An 18,968-nucleotide genomic window follows, 5' to 3' on the forward strand; every position below is an offset into this window, starting at 1 on the left:
TGCCTTTTATTTCTTCAGTAGCCTTTCACAGAAATCAGTGTACAGTGGGGGCTCATGAATGAATGAGTAAATGAATGAATGAATGAGGCAACTCAGAAGCCAATCAGGTGTACCTTACCTGACAGTTTTAAAAATCTGGGAGTAAAATTGCAAAAGTAAGTCTGGTTGCAGTACCCCAAGTCATTACTTCAGATACCATTTCATGGAGTCAGCAGAACAAAATGACCTGGTTTGAGGTGAGTTTTAGCATCAGGTCAAGAAATGTGCCCTGGGAACCTCTGAGACATTACAAAGTAATTGCCAAAGAAATGTAGTCATGACCAGATGCAGAGCTTCCCTAGCTTGGCAAATTACAGAAGGACTAGCTCTTAGGAGGAAATTACCTCTTTGGGATTATGGAGGGTCACTAAATACACTTATGTTTCCACTGTTGCTCTGTGCTCTCCTTGAAATTTCCATCAACAATGTATATTCCTACAGTCAGGAAGTTGCATCCACCTACTGGTTGGTGTAGAGGTCTCAAGAGAAGCTGGAAAGTAAACAATCTCTTTACAGTATCTGAGCAGATTTTATGTGGTAACAGATGCTGTTTGCTGCTATAGTTCATCAAGCTTCCCTCAGATTTTTCATGATAAATACACCCCTTTTTAGGACCAACTGAAATAGCAAATGGCCTCTGCTGAGACTATAACAATGGTGAGCTTGGGCTGGCTGTTTTATTCTTTTTTATTGTGTTCATAATAAGAGAAGGACTCTCCCTTGCTAGTAAGAGAGAAAGAGAGACTGGAAATGCAGGTTATGATTATTCATACATATCTAAAATATGGAATGCTTTTGATCATAAAGTTTTAATTTTCCTCTTCACATGAAAAGCCTTAGGAGAAGGGGTCAGTCCAAGAGAAAGATGGAACTGTCCTAAGAACATTAATCCATTTAGGGCAAAGAAGCTAGCCCATTCTGATTGGAATTACCAATTGCAGGAAGCTGTGAATGAGCCATTTTTTTCCAGTGACTTATCAGATTCAGGCTGAGCTGGTGTTGCTAAGCAGTGCTGAGAACTACTGTAGTGCACTGTGACCAGGGAGCCAAAGGAATGTTAGTCCTGGACTGCCAGCCTGAACTTTATCAGTCCCCCTCTTCAAGCAGCGATAAGCCACAATTATCAGTGCTTTTTCTCCTTTGAACTCTGCCCTAGAGGCTCTGTTCATTGGAATAGTTGCTTAGATTTTAGTTGCTGTAGATCAAGCATCATTTCAACTTTAAGTCTTTTTCTTTCTATCAACCAAAAAGAAAGAGAGAGAAATATCATTATATAGTCCAATAAAAACCAGCTCTTTGTTTCCTCTGAAGTGTTATTTTAACAACATTAGGGCCTAGGACAGTTGACGTTTGATGGTCAGTGACTTGCAAACCATGCGCTTTTCCCTTGGAACCACTTAAGTATTGTACTTTGTGCAAAGAATGCAGACTTTTTGAGACAGCTAACATTTTTCTGCTTAGAGAGGAGGTATGGAGGGAGTGAGCTATGAGGTAATAATTATTTACCTACAATGAAAGTCAGAGGGATTATTGGGAAGGGGAGGGATGGAGAATCTCCATCTCTGCCATGTGGCACAATCCTATGAAGCACACCTGTTTCTTAATATCATGTATCTCCAAGTAGCCAACATTTAAGATGTGAATCGGACTTTGCAACTCCAGATTGGATTGCATTTTTAAAAGCTTCAGGATTTGGTTTATTTACTGTGATAGAGACAGCTTTAGTTCACCTTTGCTGCATATTAAAGCACCCCAAAACTTAGTGGCCTGAAATAATAACAGGTTATTTCTCATGATTCTGTGTTCACTAAGAAGTTCTGCTGATCTCGCTTGACCTTGTCTTGTGGCCTAATATGTGATCTATCCTGGAGAAGGTTCCATGTGTATTTGAAAATAATGTGTATTCTGCAGTTTTTGAATGGAATGTTCTGTATATTATCTATTAAGTCCCTCTGGTCTAATGTGTCATTTAAGGCCAATGTTTCCTTACTGATCTTCTGTCTGGATGATCTATCCACTGATGTAAGTGGAGTGTTAAAGTCCCTACTATTATTGTGTTAATGTCAATATCTCCTTTTATGTCTGTTAATATTCGTTTTATGTATTTAGGTGCTCCTATGTTGAGCACATAGAGATGTTATATCCTCTCTGGATTGTTCCCTTTATCATTATGTGATGCCTTTCTTTGTGTCTTGTTATAGTTTTTGTTTTAAATTCTATTTTGTCTGATGTAAGTATTGCTAATCCAGCTTTCTTTTTGTTTCCATTTGCATGGAATATCTTTTTCCATCCCTTCACTTTCAGTTTGTGAGTGTCTTTAGGTCTAAAGTGTGTCTCTTGTATGCAGCATATATATGGGTCTTGGTTTTTTATCCATTCAGCCACACTTTGACTTTTTATTGGAGCATTTAGTCTATTTGCATTTAAATTAACTATTGATAAGCATGTACTTACTGCCATTTTCTTACCTTTTTTCTGGATGTTTTTGTAGTTCTTCTCTTTTCCTTGCTTCTTCTCTTGCTCTCGTCCCTTGTGATTTGATGACTTTCTTTCATGTTAAAGTTTGGGTTCCTTTCTCTTTATTTTTTGTGTATTTATATAGGTTTTTGGTTTGTGTTACCATAAGGTTCATATATAATAACCACTTTATATTAGGCTGATGGTCTCTTAAGTTTGACCTCATACTAAAAGCCCTACACTTTTACTCTGCCTCCCCATAGTTTATGTTTTTGACATCATATTTTGCCTCTTTTAATTTTGTGTATCCCTTAACCTCTTATTATAGGTATAGATGATTTTAGTACTTTTGTCTTTTGACCTTCACACTAGCTTTATAGATGGTTGATCTACTACCTTGACTGTATATTTGCTTTTACTAGTGATATTTTTTCTTTGATAATTTTCTTATTCCTATTTGTGGCCTTTTCTTTTCCACTTAAATAAGTTCCTGTAACATTTCTTGTAAGGCCGGTTTAGTGGTGATGAACTTCTTTAGTTTTTGCTTGTCTGGAAAGCTCTCTATCCTTCCATTCTGAATGATAACCTTGCCAGGTAGAGTATTCTTGGTTGTAGGTTTCTTCCTTTAGGCACTTTGAATATATCATGCCACTCCCTTCTAGTCTGTAAGGTTTCTGCTGAAAAGTCAGCTGATAGCCTTATGGGGTTTCCTTTGTATGTAACTTGTTGCTTTTCTCTTATAGCTTTTAGGATTCTCTATCTTTAATTCTTGGCATTTTGATTATAATGTGTCTTGATGTGGGCCTCTTTGGGTTCATCTTGTTTGATACTCTCTGTGCTTCCTGTATCTGGATGTCTGTCTCCTTCCCCAGGTTAGGGAAGTTTTCAGCTACTGTTTCTTCAAATAAGTTGTCTGCCCCCTTTTGTCTCTCTTCTTCTTGGACACCTATAATGTGAATGTTAGTATGCTTGATGTTGTCCCAGAGGTCCCTTAGACTGTCCTCGTTCTTTTTAATTCTTTTTTCTCTTTTCTGTTCAGCTTGGGTGATTTCCTCTACTCTGTTGTTCATCTACTTCTATTCTGTGTCATCTACTCTGCTGTTGATTCCCTCTAGTGAATTTTTCATTTCCATTATTCTTCAGCTCTGATTGGTTCTTTTTTATATTTGCTAATTCTTTGTTGAAGTTCTCACTGTATTGATCTATTCTTCTCCTGAGTTCAGTGAGCATTCTTATGACAATTAGAGGTAGATTGTACTCTCTATGAGGTAGATTGTTTATCTCTGTTTCATTTAGTTCTTTTTCTGAGGATTTCTCCTGTTCTTTTATTTGGAATGTATTCCTTTGTCTCCTCATTTTGCCTACGTCTCTGTGCTTATTTCTGTGTATTAGGTAGATCCGCTATGTCTCCCAATCTTGGAAACGTGGCCTTATGTAGAAGATGTCTTATGGGGCCTAGCAGCATGCTCCCCTCTTGTCACCCATGCCAAATGCTCCAGGAGTGTCCCCTGTGTGGGCTGCATGTGCCCTTATGTTGTGGTGGGGATGCTATTGCTTTGGGCACATGGGTAGGCTGTGCTGGCCCCCAGGCCAGCTGGTGGTGAGGTCTGGCCATGTGCAGGTGCTATGGGCACGTTATTGGGCAGGGTAGGCCCACAGCATGGCTGGCTGCGAGGTCTGGTAGCACACAACTACTGCAGGTTTGTTGGTAAGTTAGGCCCCCAATGTGGCTGGTTGCTAGGCCCAGGGGCGCATAACTGCAGCACGCCCCTGGTGTGTCTGGCTTCACAGCCCAGTGGTGCTCTGCTGCCTTGGGTATGCTGGTGGACAGGGCAGGCCCCCATTGAGGCTGGCTGCACCGTGTGCCAATGTTGCCAGCTTGCTCTTGGGTGGGGCAGGTCTCCAGCATGAACTGGCTATGCACCGGAGGCGCTCAGCTGCCTCAGGTGTGCTGATGAGCAGAGCAGGTCCCCGGTGCAGCAGTGCGCAACCATTTCAGGTAGTTGGTAGGCGAGGCAGATCCCTTGTGTGGCTGTTTGTGGACTTGAGGCCAGTGGCACAAGTCGGCTGCCAGCTCGCTGGTGGATGGGGCTGGTCCCTGAGGTGGGCTGTCTGCTGCCTGGCTGCGCTTGATTGCCTCAAGTGCTCTAGTAGGCAGGGCAGACCCCTGCACTCACAGGCTAGAGGGAGGATTCCAATGGCGCCTGCCAGTGTCAGTGTCAGCACTGCTGAACTAGTTCACAATAATGGCTGCTGCCAGTATCTCAGTCCCTGGGGGGTGGGCCCAGCCACTCCTGCCTCCCCAGGATTGGCTCTGAGCTTAGTAAGGAGTCTGTTTTACCAATGGACTATGCACTTTTCTATCTGGTGTTTTTGTGCTGGTTTCCAGGTTGAGTGAGTTTGTGTGTGGGCCCTTTAAGAGCAGGTTTTCCTTTCCCTGAAGTTCTATAGTTTTCCTGGGCATATTCCCTGTTGGTTTTCAAAGCCAGGTATTTTGGGGTCTCATGTCTCTTATGCTGGATCTAAGGGCTGGGGTGCCTAATGTGGAGCTCAAATTCTGCACTCCCCCAGGAGAAGCTTCGTACCTTTGAGATTGCTCCTGACTGTGAAGCACCGTGACTAGGGTGGGATTTTTTTCCTCAGCAGGCCTGTATCTCTGCCTCTTCGACCCCTCTCTGTGTTGTCCCTTGTTGTGGAGGTTCTTTTCATCCAGTTTCCAGATCTCTCTCAGAGGAAATTGTTCCACAGGTAGTTGTAGGTTTGTCGTGTCCATGGGAGGAGGCAAGTTCAGGATTCTCCTGTGCCACTGGCTTCCAAACTCTCCTCATAATTCTCTTTGTATTGTTTTTCAGATAACTACCTACTCATAAAGCCATAAAAAAGGGTTGCTTTTAAATAATTTGTTCTTTACAATGCTTATAAGCCACACTCTTTATACTTAGTCAATATTCCTTCTGTCCTCCCAGCCTTTTCTTTGAAATGACTCTTAAGGGAGACTAGAAAATTAGCAAAGTTAGAATGGATCCCAAGAAAAATTACACATGTAATAACGGACAGATTTAAGATGTTTTGTTGTTATTATTTTTATTTGCTAAATTCAGCAAATATATATTGAGAACTCGCTGTGTACAGGGCTGCATGTGACCTTGTGGTCCAGTGACTCAACCAAGGCTGCCTGATCCTGGGGCCCATGAGTCAGAGGATATACTATACCTGCTGCTTTTTGGGGCTACAGGTATTATCAGGGCGAGATTCTATTTCTTGCTTTTCTTTCTTATTTTGCTTTGGAGTAAATATGTGAATTAACTTATCTGAAGAAGGCAGAGCCTCTCTCTTCTCCTTCTGTGGCACACTCAGGGACCATAAGTGTGAGATAACATGTGTCTCAACATGGAAGGAACTTGGGTCCCTGACTTACCACTTGGAGAAGAACCACCAAGGAGAGCAGTTCTACCTCTGTATATTGTGATGTGAGTGAGAAATAAACCATTGCTGTGCTAAGCCAGTGAAGAAAAAAAAGGCAGAGCCTAATTGTCAAGAAGCTCAGTTTTGCTTCCTGCATTCAGTACTAATGAACTTCAGTTACTAGGTGCAAGACGTTATGTAGTAACTGCAGAATGTGTGATATTTTTTGATAATTTGGGAAACAATATGTTGAAATCAATAAACTACTTAGTACCCTGAATAGAAGACATGAGTTAAAATGGGAATATATAAGCATGTACCTGTAACATGAGGAGAAAAGCAAAGCTTTACCATTTTTAATAGCCTTCCTTCTCCCAGGAAAAACTCGCTGTTATGTCCTTCTTCCGCTGTTTGCACATGCCACACCAAATCAAAACGAGCCCTATAGAGAACATGTTTTTAAATAGATATAGTATCGAGCAGGTACAGCTGTGCTGGCATCAGTTGGTCAAGAAAGTGTTATTGGGCCACCCCTGTGGATCCCTACCTTCTGCTTGGTTTGGGGTGACTTATTTTTTATTTCTTTATTCATTAAATACTTCTGGAACACCTGTATATGCAAGGTACTGTTCAATGTGCATTATAGATGTTAACTAATTCAAGCCATAAAACAACTCTGTGAGGTAGTGGCTATAATCACCTCCACTTTATAGATGGGGAAACCAAGACAAACACAAGTTAAGTAAATTGCCAAGGTGACAAAATTAGTAAGTGAAAGAGCCAACATTTGAAACCTGGTAGCCTTGCACCAAAGTCCTCACTCGAAAGCACCAGCTGTGCTGATCTGTTGAGCAGTGAATGCAACTGTCATTGCTACCTTGTTTTCCCAAGGGAAGGGGAGCTCATGATTTGTTGACTGACACGGCACCATTTTGCCTCCACCTTTCTCACCATGTAGTTTATTTATTTATTTATTTATTTTTGAGGAAGATCAGCCCTGAGCTAACATCTGCCAATCCTCCTCTTTTTTTTTTGCTGAGGAAGACCGGCCCTGGGCTAACATCCTTGCCCATCTTCCTCCACTTTATATGGGACGCCACCACAGCATGGCTTTACAAGCAGTGTATCGGTACGTGCCAGGATCCGAACTGGCGAACCCCGGGCCGCCGCAGCAGAGCACGTGCACTTAACTGCTTGCGCCACTGGGCTAGCCCCTCACCATGTAGTTTAGTGAGTCTGTTAACAGCTCCTCTTAATCTTATGGTTATTGATCCTCATCTTGTGATATTCACTACCTTTTAAAGGTTATTGTTCTGTGAGATCTATTTATATCCCCAAACCTTCCCTACTCAAGCTGGAACAAGTATCATCATGTGCTTTTGACAGTCCCCTTCCTAGACAGCTGAAGTCGGGGTGATAACACAGTCACCGTGTGCAGCTGGGCATTGCTCAGGCTGCAAGAGCAATGGGCAGTTTTCAGCTCCAAGATAGACTCTCAAATGCCTTATGTTGTGAAGGTGATCAGTTGAGTTCAAATCAAGATTTGACTTGTTCATTTTTTAAAATGCTGTTTTAAAAAATTCTAAGCACTTTAATATTTAACTTGGATTCATCTGTTCTTTTAAAGCAAATTAGAATTTGATCAAACAAGTACATTCAGAATGTGAAAAGATTTAAGTTAAGCCAGAAACACCCAGTCAAAACCCAATGACTAAATACTTAATTTCAAAAAATAATTCTCTGTCCTATCCCAAACCTATCTTCTTATGGCTCATTTGTTCTCACTGGGTGTGTCATCAAAGAACAAAGTAAAGTGAATTTTGGCAGTCAGCCAATTAATTATAGACTTGGCCCAAGTATTTGGGCCAAGAAATCACTTTGTAATCCTAATTATCTATTTCGACTTTTTATAATGATTCGAGTAAATGGAATAATTGCCACATTTTCACTTTACTGTGTGTTTCATAGACCAAACAGCATTGTCTCTGGGATGGCAATGTCTGAACTAAAAGTTAGCATTTAAAGAAATCTATATGAATGTTTTCAAGTTTTTACTCGTTTAGATCTGAGTAGGCTCAGTTAGTATGTGAACAAGGGAAATCTATTATTTCATGGAATTCTTCTGAAATTGATCCCCTCTAAGAACATTTATCTCAGAACCCTTGGCCCCAAAGCCAGACCATATTACTATGTGATAAAGAAGAGAAAAATGTGAACAGTGTGACATTTTCTCAAAATACTCATATTATCAAAAAAAAAAAAAAAAAGATAGGGCATTTTAAAGGTTTTCCTATTTCTGTGTGTGGTTACATAGAAACTAAATACTTCTTTCCGTCTCCAGCAGCAAAAATAGCAACCCATGAAGATCAGCACTCATGCTGGTTAGCTCCAGTGGGGAGGACTTGTGCTAATGAGGCGCAGGTCAGGGATTTAATGTCCAAGGGAACCAATTAGCTTCACACAGAAAGAGGCGCTGAACCCCGTCAGAGACGCACACTCATCCCAGCTGATTCTGCTAATGCCCATGCCCCTCTTTTATGCCAGGACATCCCTGGCCCAGGCCTTATCATCTAACATGGCATCAGCCTCCTACCTGGTCAGCCTGCCTCTCTTCTGGCCAGTCATTCATAACTCTACCCTGGGAGGCTCATGTTCTCTGCCAGGCTTTAAAGGCCATTGCCTTTAAATGCCTCTGCCGCCCATTTCTTCTGATGAGCAACTCTCCCAGGGTTTCCTAACACAGACTTGGTATTCCATGTCTCTCTACATTGACAAGCCCCAGGAAAACCCCAGCCCCTGTGTCTTTGTTCAGGCTATACCCTGAGCCTTCCTGCTCACCCCTCCAAGGCCCAGTCAAGTCCTGTCTCCTTCCTGACACCACCTGGACCACTGTAGGCTTCATTCATTGTTCCCCAAACTCCAACGATATGTACAGCATGCAGAATTTTGCCTTGTTCACTATTATCTCTACTGCACATATCTCATCTCTAGGACTGTGTTGTAACTTGACTGTCTGCCCTGTGACCTGTGCTCTCTTCCATCCCTCATACTGGTCCAATGAGTCTCACCAAGTAGGCGCTTAATAGAAAGGTTTTGGTTAAATGATCAGAGGAGAGCTACATTAGAGCAAATAGCTGGATCCTGCTACCACACCACAGCCCAGGGCAAACAACTTAGAGCTCACAGCCAGAAAAATCTCAGTGGATTTTTTTTTTTAATACAAAAAAGACTACATTATTGTTCCACAAAATGAGAGTACCTACCAAGAAACCTTAGTATGCCCATCATCCTTCATCTGCAATACAGTTGGTTAGCAATACAATTTTTAGAAAAAATATTTTTGGAATTTATTAATTATACTTAAATAATTCCTGACCACTACTGTTCAATAAAAGAGGACTATGGGGAAGAATTCATTATTTTGGAATTAAAGAAGATAGGATTGTTTCTTTATGAAAAATGAGAAATTTGAAATATAGGATATTTCAGAAGTGTGATATATTTATCATTTTATGTATCCTCCAAATCAGAGGTATTTCCAGTATTGATTAAATCTATTTCAATCAATTAGATGATAACAGTTTTCACAAAGTAGTTGCTATACAAAGGAGTGCCATAAAAATATCAAGAATTTTGTAAGTTTTCCTTAACTTTACCAACAATCCCTTCTGCAGTCGATTTTATTGTTAGGTTACCTTAGCAACCCCTATACCATAAAAACATAAATATTGTCATAAATTCTACATTTATATGATCAAAATTAATAAATTATGAGGACATTTATTTTTACATATAGTATTTTCCAGGGCTACCAGCCATGTTTTCCAGTAACTCAATATTTAAGAATTTTTGTAACTTGATCAAATGTTTTTGGAAGATATATTACCACAAAGCAAGATTCTTGTGTTTTCAAAAAGAAATTATTTGGTTTAGTTGCTGCTATAAGGATGCCATTTCATGGCCAGGTTTTTGGTAGACTAAAATGCAAGTGTCTCAAGGGAAGGGACCATATTATTTTCATATTTATATGTGAAACATCTGACACCCAACCCAGTGCAGAGTGCCAGGTATGCACTCGATACTCTTGAAATGGGCAGAGCAAAGTGAGCATAAAATTACATCTTAATATGATATCTCACTGCATTAAAATCATAGCACTATGGTGACTCTATTAGCTAAGATGTGAAATGCCGTTTGGGGAACTGAAGATGTTGTAACATGGAGGGGGCTGATGATGCTCCCCTTAGCAGTTGGATGGCATTTGAGCTTTGAGTTTCAGGTCTCACTGAATTATCTAGCATTATGTAAGTGTAAAGGAAAAATGAAAAGGTTATAAATTAAAAAGAAAGAGCTTGGTAGAAACTTTGATAATGCTGCTTATTTTTATAAAATAATCATAGAAACCTCAGCAGTTGTCTCTTACCTTCACTGCTTAGATGTCTCCTCTTCTGGTACGGCTTCCATGATCACCAGAAGTGGCCTAGATGGCCCTGCTCCGTGCTCCCATATTGCCCTGTACTTAGTGCAGGCAGAGCAAGAAGGAAATTGGTTGTGTGTGTCTGGCTAAGCTGGCAGAGGGCATGGGCTTTGTCTTGTTCATTACCGTATCTCAGATGCCTGACCCAGTGTCTGGTATAGACCAACTGAGTGAGTGAATAAATACCACTGTTTTGGGAGCAGTAAAGATATGAAGGTGAATAATACAGTAAGATTTTATAAAAAGTAGCCCTACTAGCCTGCCAATAAACTAATTTGTTCTTGAAGTAGCATTTAATAACAATTATTTTAAAACATACCTCCCTTTGACAATAGCCAAAGTATATAAAGACTTCTGCAAGAAATTTAAAAATGCAAATATACCACTAGCTATACAAGCAAAGAACTTAATTAAGCAATTCACAGAAGAGGAATTATAAATGGCAAATAAACGTGAGTAAAAATTATTCTACCTCAGTAGTAATGTTTTGAAACTGCATTAAAACAACCAGATACACATTTTTTTTACAAATTAGCAAACTGCTCATAATAAAGTGTGGTAAGAATTCAGTGACACTATTTCATACACTTTAGCGACAACTGATAATACCTTTATACATTCACATAGAAACCTATGCACACCCCGCCCCTCCCCCCCCCAGTTCATGTCCTTTCACCTAAGAATTCCAATTCCAGGAAAGAGAGATGTGATTGGGTAATTATATGCATGTAGTTAGTTATTTTTGTGTTTGTGTCACAGCAATGTATTGGAAGTACCTTAACATCTAATAATAGAGGAATGGTTAAACCAGTTGATCTATATAATGGACTATTATGCAGCCATTATTGTTTTTAAAAGCATAAGAGGTTGCTCACATTGTAGTGTTAAGAGAAAAACAGCAAGCTGCAAAACTGAATATACCGTATGCTTCCATACATATAAAAAGAAAAAGACTAGAAGATAATATACCAAATAGTAAAATATAGTTGACTATCTATCTCTTGGTTCAGAGATTGTATGTGTTGCTTCTTTATTTTTGTCTTTTAATATTCTTTAAGTTTTTTACAATAAGCATGAAAAAAAAGGCTTAAAAGAAAGCCTCCTTTGAAGATTCACCATTTCAGAACTAATGCTTATAGTGTGATGACCTGAGTTGGGTCAAGAGTTCATCCCATCCAGATCCTGGAGCTCCACAGAGGATGGCATAACTATCATTTCCATTGACCTCTTCAGTTCAAGGGCACTATAAGTGCTCTCTTTACCCCTTTGCACTGGGGATGGTACTGGACTGTGCTGTGTCTACCAATGGCAAGGTCTTGAGAGTACAGTCACTGTGCTCTGCCATCCGTACAGCAACCCTGACCTCCGGAGAACTGAGCCCGTCTTGGAGAGCCCCTTGCAGAGGACCAGCAGTGGCAGTTCCTCCAGCTCCAGCACCCCTAGCTCCCAGCCCAGCTCCCAAGGAGGCTCTCAGCCTGGATCGCAAGCAGGGTCCAGCGAACGGACCAGAGTTCGAGGTAAAGCTTTCCCTTACCTATCCCTGACAACACTGCCTGGAGAGGGGAGCCGTGGGCGGTGAATCAGGTTACTTCCTGACTTTGTGACTTCTGGTCCTGACGTGGCCCACCACTGTGTGACACGGAAGAGCCTCTGAACTGCTCTCAGCCTCAGTCTCCTTAGTGGAGTGAGCTACCCTCCCCAATCATATGTGTGACATCAGAGTGTGGACTAAATCCCTTGTAATCACAGCTACCAGTGTTTTCCAGGGAGATCACACAATATTGGTCTTATTCGAAAATATCATCACATATCAGTCACCTGAATTCCCATTTCCATTTGATTGCCTGCTTAGAGTTTCGTGTACCCCCAAGGATCCTCTTCCCACGTGCCAATAGTCCCTTTTCGTATTCTGAACGTAGTTCATATTACTAGGTATTTCTCAAAGTGAAATTCAATAAAGGCTAATATAGAATACATATACACTTGAGAGAAGAAATAAAATCTTTGACTTCAAAAATATATTTGATTCTTCTGGATATTCCTATTAGAGAGGTAAAAATTAGCCTCTCTGACCATTTAATTCAAGTCATTCATCATTGTTTAGTTTTCATTAATGAGAAAGCTTATGAAAACATGAATATGTCCAGCTAATTATACATGACAACACATTGTTTCTAGCTAATCTAAATTTACTCTTTCTGAATAAGCTGCTTCAGAAGATAATTTTGCTTCCAAGTAATAAAGACTAGGACTTTTTTAAGTGCAATTTGATAAATGTTAACACACTTTTCTTAGCCACTTCATTAGACACAATCATAGTTTACCTCCTAGTATCTTTTTAAAGTTTTAGATAAAATCATGGTATGTCCATTTTGAAAAGGTTGACATCTGACACATGATGCTTGTGTCTCTGAATGTGGATATGAACTGGCGGATGGCTGCCCCTCTGTGCATTCTTCTGACATCAGTGGCACAGCCCACAGCTGTGTATACTTTTTGTTGCCTTGATCCAAATATAAATTTACTTAATTTAGAAAACTGCCATTCCCTTACCTTTTTTCTATTCATAAACAACTTAATATCCTTAGTTAGAGCAAATGGTCTAGAAAACCAAACTTATGCATATTATTTTAATTCTTTGGTCTGGTCCAGGTTTAATTTTTATCTTCTTTCCTTTGGCCCCTAGTTCTTCTGAGTTAAAAGCACTCTTGTGTCCCTGGTATGTCCCTGCCCAGGAAAGACCACTTTAAAACAAAACAAAAGAATCTCTCCTACCCTAGATTGCTTCTTCTCCACCTATAAGCTCATACATCGGAGGGATGCTCTTCATTCTGTAGCTAGCAGGGAGCCCTCCCCCACCATTGCTCAGCCTCTATTCTAGAGTCCTTGCGCTTTATCACCCATGTTCTCCTTTCTGCCCCCCTCATTCTTTCTTCCTTAAAAGACCCAGATAACTCCCTCCCCATTTAAAAACTATTCCACCAAATGAAATATTTTTTTCCACAAAATTCCATCAAAATAACCTATCTGTTGGGTAAGTGGTAAAAGAAGAAACCAAACATAGAATCTTAACTTGCAAACTAGTTTAGCATAATAATTGAGAACAGACTTTGAGAAACCAGACAGAATCCCAGCTCTGCCCATAATTTCCACGTGACCTTGGGCCAGTTGTCTTATCTCTCTAAGTCTGTCTTCAGCTGTAAAATAGGAAAGTGTTGCAACATCATTGGGTTGGAGCGAGGATTAAATGAGACAATTGACATAGAAAGCATTTAGTGCTAGGCCTGACACACAATGAATGCTCAGTAAATGGTGGTGGTGGTGCTTGCTAGTTTTTCTCATTGTATAAGTGATTTCCAGGTTACAAGCCTAAATGTGTTTGCTTGACTTTGCTTGCGTGAACATTTACTATTTTTTCACGGATGTGCTTGAGGATTGTCCTAAATGAACGATGTGTCCACTGAGTAATCCTGAGAGATGACTCACTACAGAACTCCAGAACTTGAGCCAGCACTTTCTGACGGTCATTACCTTTCTTGGCCCTCTGTTTTTTCCTCTAGCCAACAGTAAGTCGGAAGGATCACCTGTGCTCCCGCATGAGCCTTCCAAGGTGAAGCCAGAAGAATCCAGGGAAATTACCCGACCTAGTCGACCAGCTGTGAGTGCTTTTCTCTCTAAGAGTTTTGAACTCTTTTAATTTACCAGAGAACCCACAGGATGAAGTAGTTGGGGATACACTCATGACTATGAAACAAAAATTGTTGAGATTAATAAGAATGGATGCTAGAAGCATCCAGAAGGAAGTCATATCTGATTAGGAAAGAACTGAACAGATCTTGGATTGCTTATCTGTCCACCTTTGGTATTTTGCTGACCAGTAGCACCACTTTAGAGAATAAAAAGGAGGAGAAATAACTCATGTCATTCCATAATTTCTCTTCAGCAGCTTTGGCAAAAAGATGTTGAAACTGGCAGTTAAGGAGATTTGGGTACTTTCTATGGGTTTCTCTTGTCTATTCTGCCCTTTCCCCATATTATTTTCCATATAAATTAATATTACAATTTTCTGCTGTTTTTCATGCTTCTAGGACTGTATTTTCTGGACCCAAACTTGCTAAGCATGGTCTGACAGGGGGCTGACAACTTGAAACCTAGCTTATTGCTGTGACACAACAGACCTCAAATAGCCTTAAAGAAAGAAATAAGAGGGTGGAGTCCGAAATTTGAAAGTTGGAAATTAATTTAGGATGAGTTACCATCCACTTATTTTATTGAAATTTTCCAAGAATCTTTTCTATGAAATGAGTGTGAAGACTTTTTGGTTTACTCTGGTTTTTACATTTTACAGTAAGGAAGTATAGTGAGAGTAATAATGAAGGGACTTTCCCCATTGTGGGTTGAGGTTCTTTGCCCTTTTGCATTTATCAGTTGTGTACTAACGATTCCCATTTTGTGTCTAACCTGCTGCCTTTCTTCTGCCTTTTCCTCCTCCTGTGGATTCTTCTGGATTGGGTTCTTCTTATCTCAGAGCTATAAGAAAGCTATAGATGAGGTTAGTATCACCTTTTCTTGGTCATGCTTTCACAAAATGTAAATATAAAACTCATTTTCTGATGTGGATGTTCAGAAAGGTGGCCAGTTGGATTGCAGGTTTAAAGTTCACTTATTTGGAGTGATCTGCTAGGAGGAGAACCCCTTCAACAGAAGCCAGCCTGAGACCCTCAGACACTTGTATGAAGCTCCAGAGACCTTCCTTCTAAGCCAAAATGTCACTTTTCCAATCTTCCAGTCTGGCTAAAGATAAGCATTAGTGCTTTGTTATCAGCACAGTTTCTCATTCCAGTATCTTCCAGTAGCAAAGCCTGAGCTCTTAACCTGCACTTGCCAGCCTTGCTAGGGGATGGTGGTTTTACTCACAAAGAAAAGAGACATCATTCTAGGGCACTCCAAATTTATAGTGTGTGATTTGTGAACAAGGAGTTAGTGGGTATTGTTAGATTAATTTTGTGGGACATTAACTACAGCATCAGCAGCAACATCAACGTTAGTTAATGATTCCTGGCAAGTTAAGAGACTTTATTTCCTTATCTGTGGAGACGTTTTTCCATTAGAAAAATATATGGCTTTGTCAATCTTAGGCAGCTTGCAAAGAAGGATGACTGCCTTACTGCTGTTTGTCAGATCTGCATGAATACAGCACAGTGGAGTTTTTTTTTTCAGACACAGGTCTTGCAAAGAGTCCTAACTGCATGGAATCTGAAAACCACCATTATGGCTTTAAGGCTGTAGCTCTGCTGAGCACCATTTTTGTGAAGTAATATGGAAAAAGCACTGGCTCTGGGATCAACAAGCTGGATTCAAATTCTGGCTCACCCAGTAAATAACTGGCTGGTACCAGTCTCATAACCTCTCTGGGCAAGAGTTTCCTCATCCGTAAAATGGGGGTAAAAAACACCTGCCCTGCTTCGCTCAGAAGATTGTTTAGGGTCACTCAAGATCACGTGTGCAAGAGCAGTTTATGAAGTGTTGTGCTACATAAAGCCAAGAGGTTGTCCTCATATTAAGGTTTGGGCCTGAGGCATGGAACTATTTTGGCAGGTGGGAGTAGCATGTTTCTCTGCACCTGCTCTTTACCAAAGAACCTCACTTTTTCAGAATTATGACAGCCTCACCACTCAGAGTGATTTAGAAAGTTATTATCATAGTTAAAGGATTATTGCTTATAAAAAAGTGAGACTGCACATGTCTACAGAGTGTGGATGGCATATATAGAAAGGAAAAGGGGGATGTTTTTTATTGCTCTGTGACACAGTCTTGCCCCTTTCCCTTATAATAGTGAGAAGGACAGGGATTATCATAACTTTTATCAGTTTTCTCCCGAACAGCAGAAGAAAGAGAACAATGTTCTGGTGCTATGGCTGCCAATAAAATGGTTGTGTGTGTGCACAACTCAAAGGGAAATCTCATGAGTCCAGAAATTGTCGTGGAGGGGCCGTCATGAGGGAAAGGGTTCTCAGGGGTTTCATCTCAGGGGTTAACCCAGGATATTGTAGGCTTTTAAAATTTGCTTTATTCATTTTGGTATACTCTAGCACACTGGACAGAGATGAGAGGGGGCAACAGAGGTATAAGTAATTATAAGTAATTGAGGGAGTGTGAGCTGTACCCAAAATCTCTGGGGCCGTGTGTGGTTGGAAAAAGCCCTCCAGGTGATTCTGATAATCCTACCCCTTGAGTATCACTGATCCAAACCACTAAAAATACAGGATTACTTGGTTCTACCTAACCCAGTGGTTCTCAGCCAGGGATGATTCCTTTTGTTCCTTACGCTCCCCTAGGAGACATTTGGCAAAGTCTGGAGACAGTTTTGGTTGTCACAACTTGGAGGTGGGAAGCAGTGCTATTGGCATCTTGTGGGTAGAGCAGAGAGATGCTGCTAAACATTTTGCAGTGCACAGGAGAACAACGCACAATAGAAAGTTATCCAGCCCCAAATGTCAATAGGGCCACAGTTGAGAAACTTTGAAAAAAATCTTTCTCCTCTCTCCATTCCCAGGTTTTGATATGAATTCTCTCTCCAGTGACTCATTTGCCATTTAGGTAACCCAGGATTGAAATGAAAAGTCTTAAAACTCTTTTTGAAAACTTGTTGCTTGTTATTGCTAATGTAATGGTTTGAATGTTCATAAAAATCAATCTGGGGGAGTGTCCATTAATTTGGCATAACTTTCTAATGGAATATGAAATTGTACAGTATAGTCTGTGATTATTTCATATATCCTTTGAAAATAAATATTCTTTTTACTTTAGCACAATTAAATACATGGCATTAAGATTATATACATAAGTAAAAACTGGCTCTACCATTATTTTTTCATTAGTATGTAGGAATCTGAAAAATTCCAGAGCACATCCATAGTTCGGACAGAACTTGAGCAATAACTAGATGAGGATATGGAAGTTAAGTGACTTCCCCAATCTCATATCTTTAGATTTCCTAAAAAAGAAATAAATTATTTTAATATGTAAAGAAAAGACCAGTTTTAAAATCTTTATTATATTAATAGTTTAAAAATTTGCACTAAAATTGGAATAAACCATGTTGTTTCTAAAAAGAGACTTAAAAAAGCACCCTTTTAGGAAGGCATTCATAACTGTCAGAAGATAAGTTTTTTTGAATGAAAAATTATATCAAGTTGATTCTAAAAAGTGTTACATCAAAGAAACTTTTGGGTAAGGGCCTCTTAACTATCTTCACATTTACTCGGTAGTTGAAAAATCTTACCATTTTGCCATATTTCTTTTTCAGTTATACATTCTCAAATATTTTCATGCTAAATAGCACTTTTTCCTCCTTTTTTTAATACTTTTTAGCTCCAGGCTTGAGACAGCCAAACAATAAATTACCACAAAAACTCATTATATGGAGAAAATTGGTATTGTCAGAAAATAAAATGTATGAAAATGGATCTGAACTCAATGGTGTCAATTTTAGATCATGTCTATTTCCTATAACTTTGCTATTGTAAATTTTTCCAGAGTGGATGGATAAGGAACAAAACTTCAGCTAAACATGTAGCCTATTGGCAATGGAAAATTAATTTTTCTTTGGGGGGTATTACTTTTGAGTTACAAATTATTGTTACCTTGGGATTTTCATATATGTCTCACCCTCCAAGCTGTTACCAATTAAACTTAAAAGGAATTTGCAATTATTTCTAATGTTTCAGGAAGATAGCTTTTTAATCACACAGAAGCAAAAAAAATTCTAATTAAAACCAAAATTGTAAAACAGGTCATAACTTTAACGTGTTCTTAAATACAGTGTTTGGAAAAATTTAGGTCATTTTAATAAGTGAGGGTTTCTTTAAATCAATGGGCTTTGGATCAGCTAAATATTTCTAAATAGTTTTGATTTTTTTAAATCTCCTTTTCTTGTTCTGAAATGTCAGAGATAAGGAAAAACAACCATGGGGAAAATGTATTATTAATTTAAATAAATCATAGCTAATATTATTATATTTACTCAGAATTATTGACATTAGAAATAAACTCTTTTAAACCATATTCTCTCTTTAAATTATAATAAAATGTATTTTTTAATGACAAGTAACAGTTTAAATTCTAGTTATATTCTTTGATGAGACTTAACATGTTTCTAACATATAGAAGACAAAATATAAAATAAAAAATTTATTTAATTTGTTATTATTTTACTGGTTTGGAACATTATAATATCATTTTCCATTCATAGCCTTAACAAATATCTAGACTGTATTTTCCCAATGTGCTCAAGTATAGCATACCCTTCACTTTCTTCTCAATTTGATAAACACTGTCAAGAGGAAATAAATAGTAAAAAGCTGATATCTGGATATTAGCTTTTCCTATTTTGGCCCATTGCCAAAGAAAGCAGAAATAAATTTGCATAAAATTCTATGTGGTAATTTTCCTCTCCTTTAAAGGTATATATTATATTTAAACACCTTGGAGTCTTTTTAATACAATTCTATTTTCATTTTCACGGATGGGGCAAATATATCCACTGAGATTGAGGCCGTGTGCGTGTGCACGTGTGTATGTGTGTGAA

The 18,968-nt window shown here is 39.2% G+C and overlaps 1 protein-coding gene across 2 annotated transcripts in view; it reads left to right on the forward strand.

Moving 5' to 3' along the window:
• The window catches only part of TNIK (TRAF2 and NCK interacting kinase), a 391,580-nt gene that overhangs the window by 326,845 nt on the left and 45,767 nt on the right, over positions 1-18,968 (forward strand). Inside the window, exons 18-20 of one of the 2 annotated variants that reach the window (XM_058556353.1) lie at positions 11,732-11,895; positions 13,939-14,036; positions 14,907-14,930. In XM_058556353.1, the coding sequence (XP_058412336.1) occupies positions 11,732-11,895; positions 13,939-14,036; positions 14,907-14,930 (286 nt within the window). The remainder of the gene's footprint in view (positions 1-11,731; positions 11,896-13,938; positions 14,037-14,906; positions 14,931-18,968) is intronic. The other variant, XM_058556354.1, reaches the window with a different exon arrangement.

This window comes from Diceros bicornis, chromosome 15 (assembly GCF_020826845.1).
Source record: "Diceros bicornis minor isolate mBicDic1 chromosome 15, mDicBic1.mat.cur, whole genome shotgun sequence".
In the NCBI taxonomy this organism is placed as follows: domain Eukaryota; kingdom Metazoa; phylum Chordata; class Mammalia; order Perissodactyla; family Rhinocerotidae; genus Diceros; species Diceros bicornis.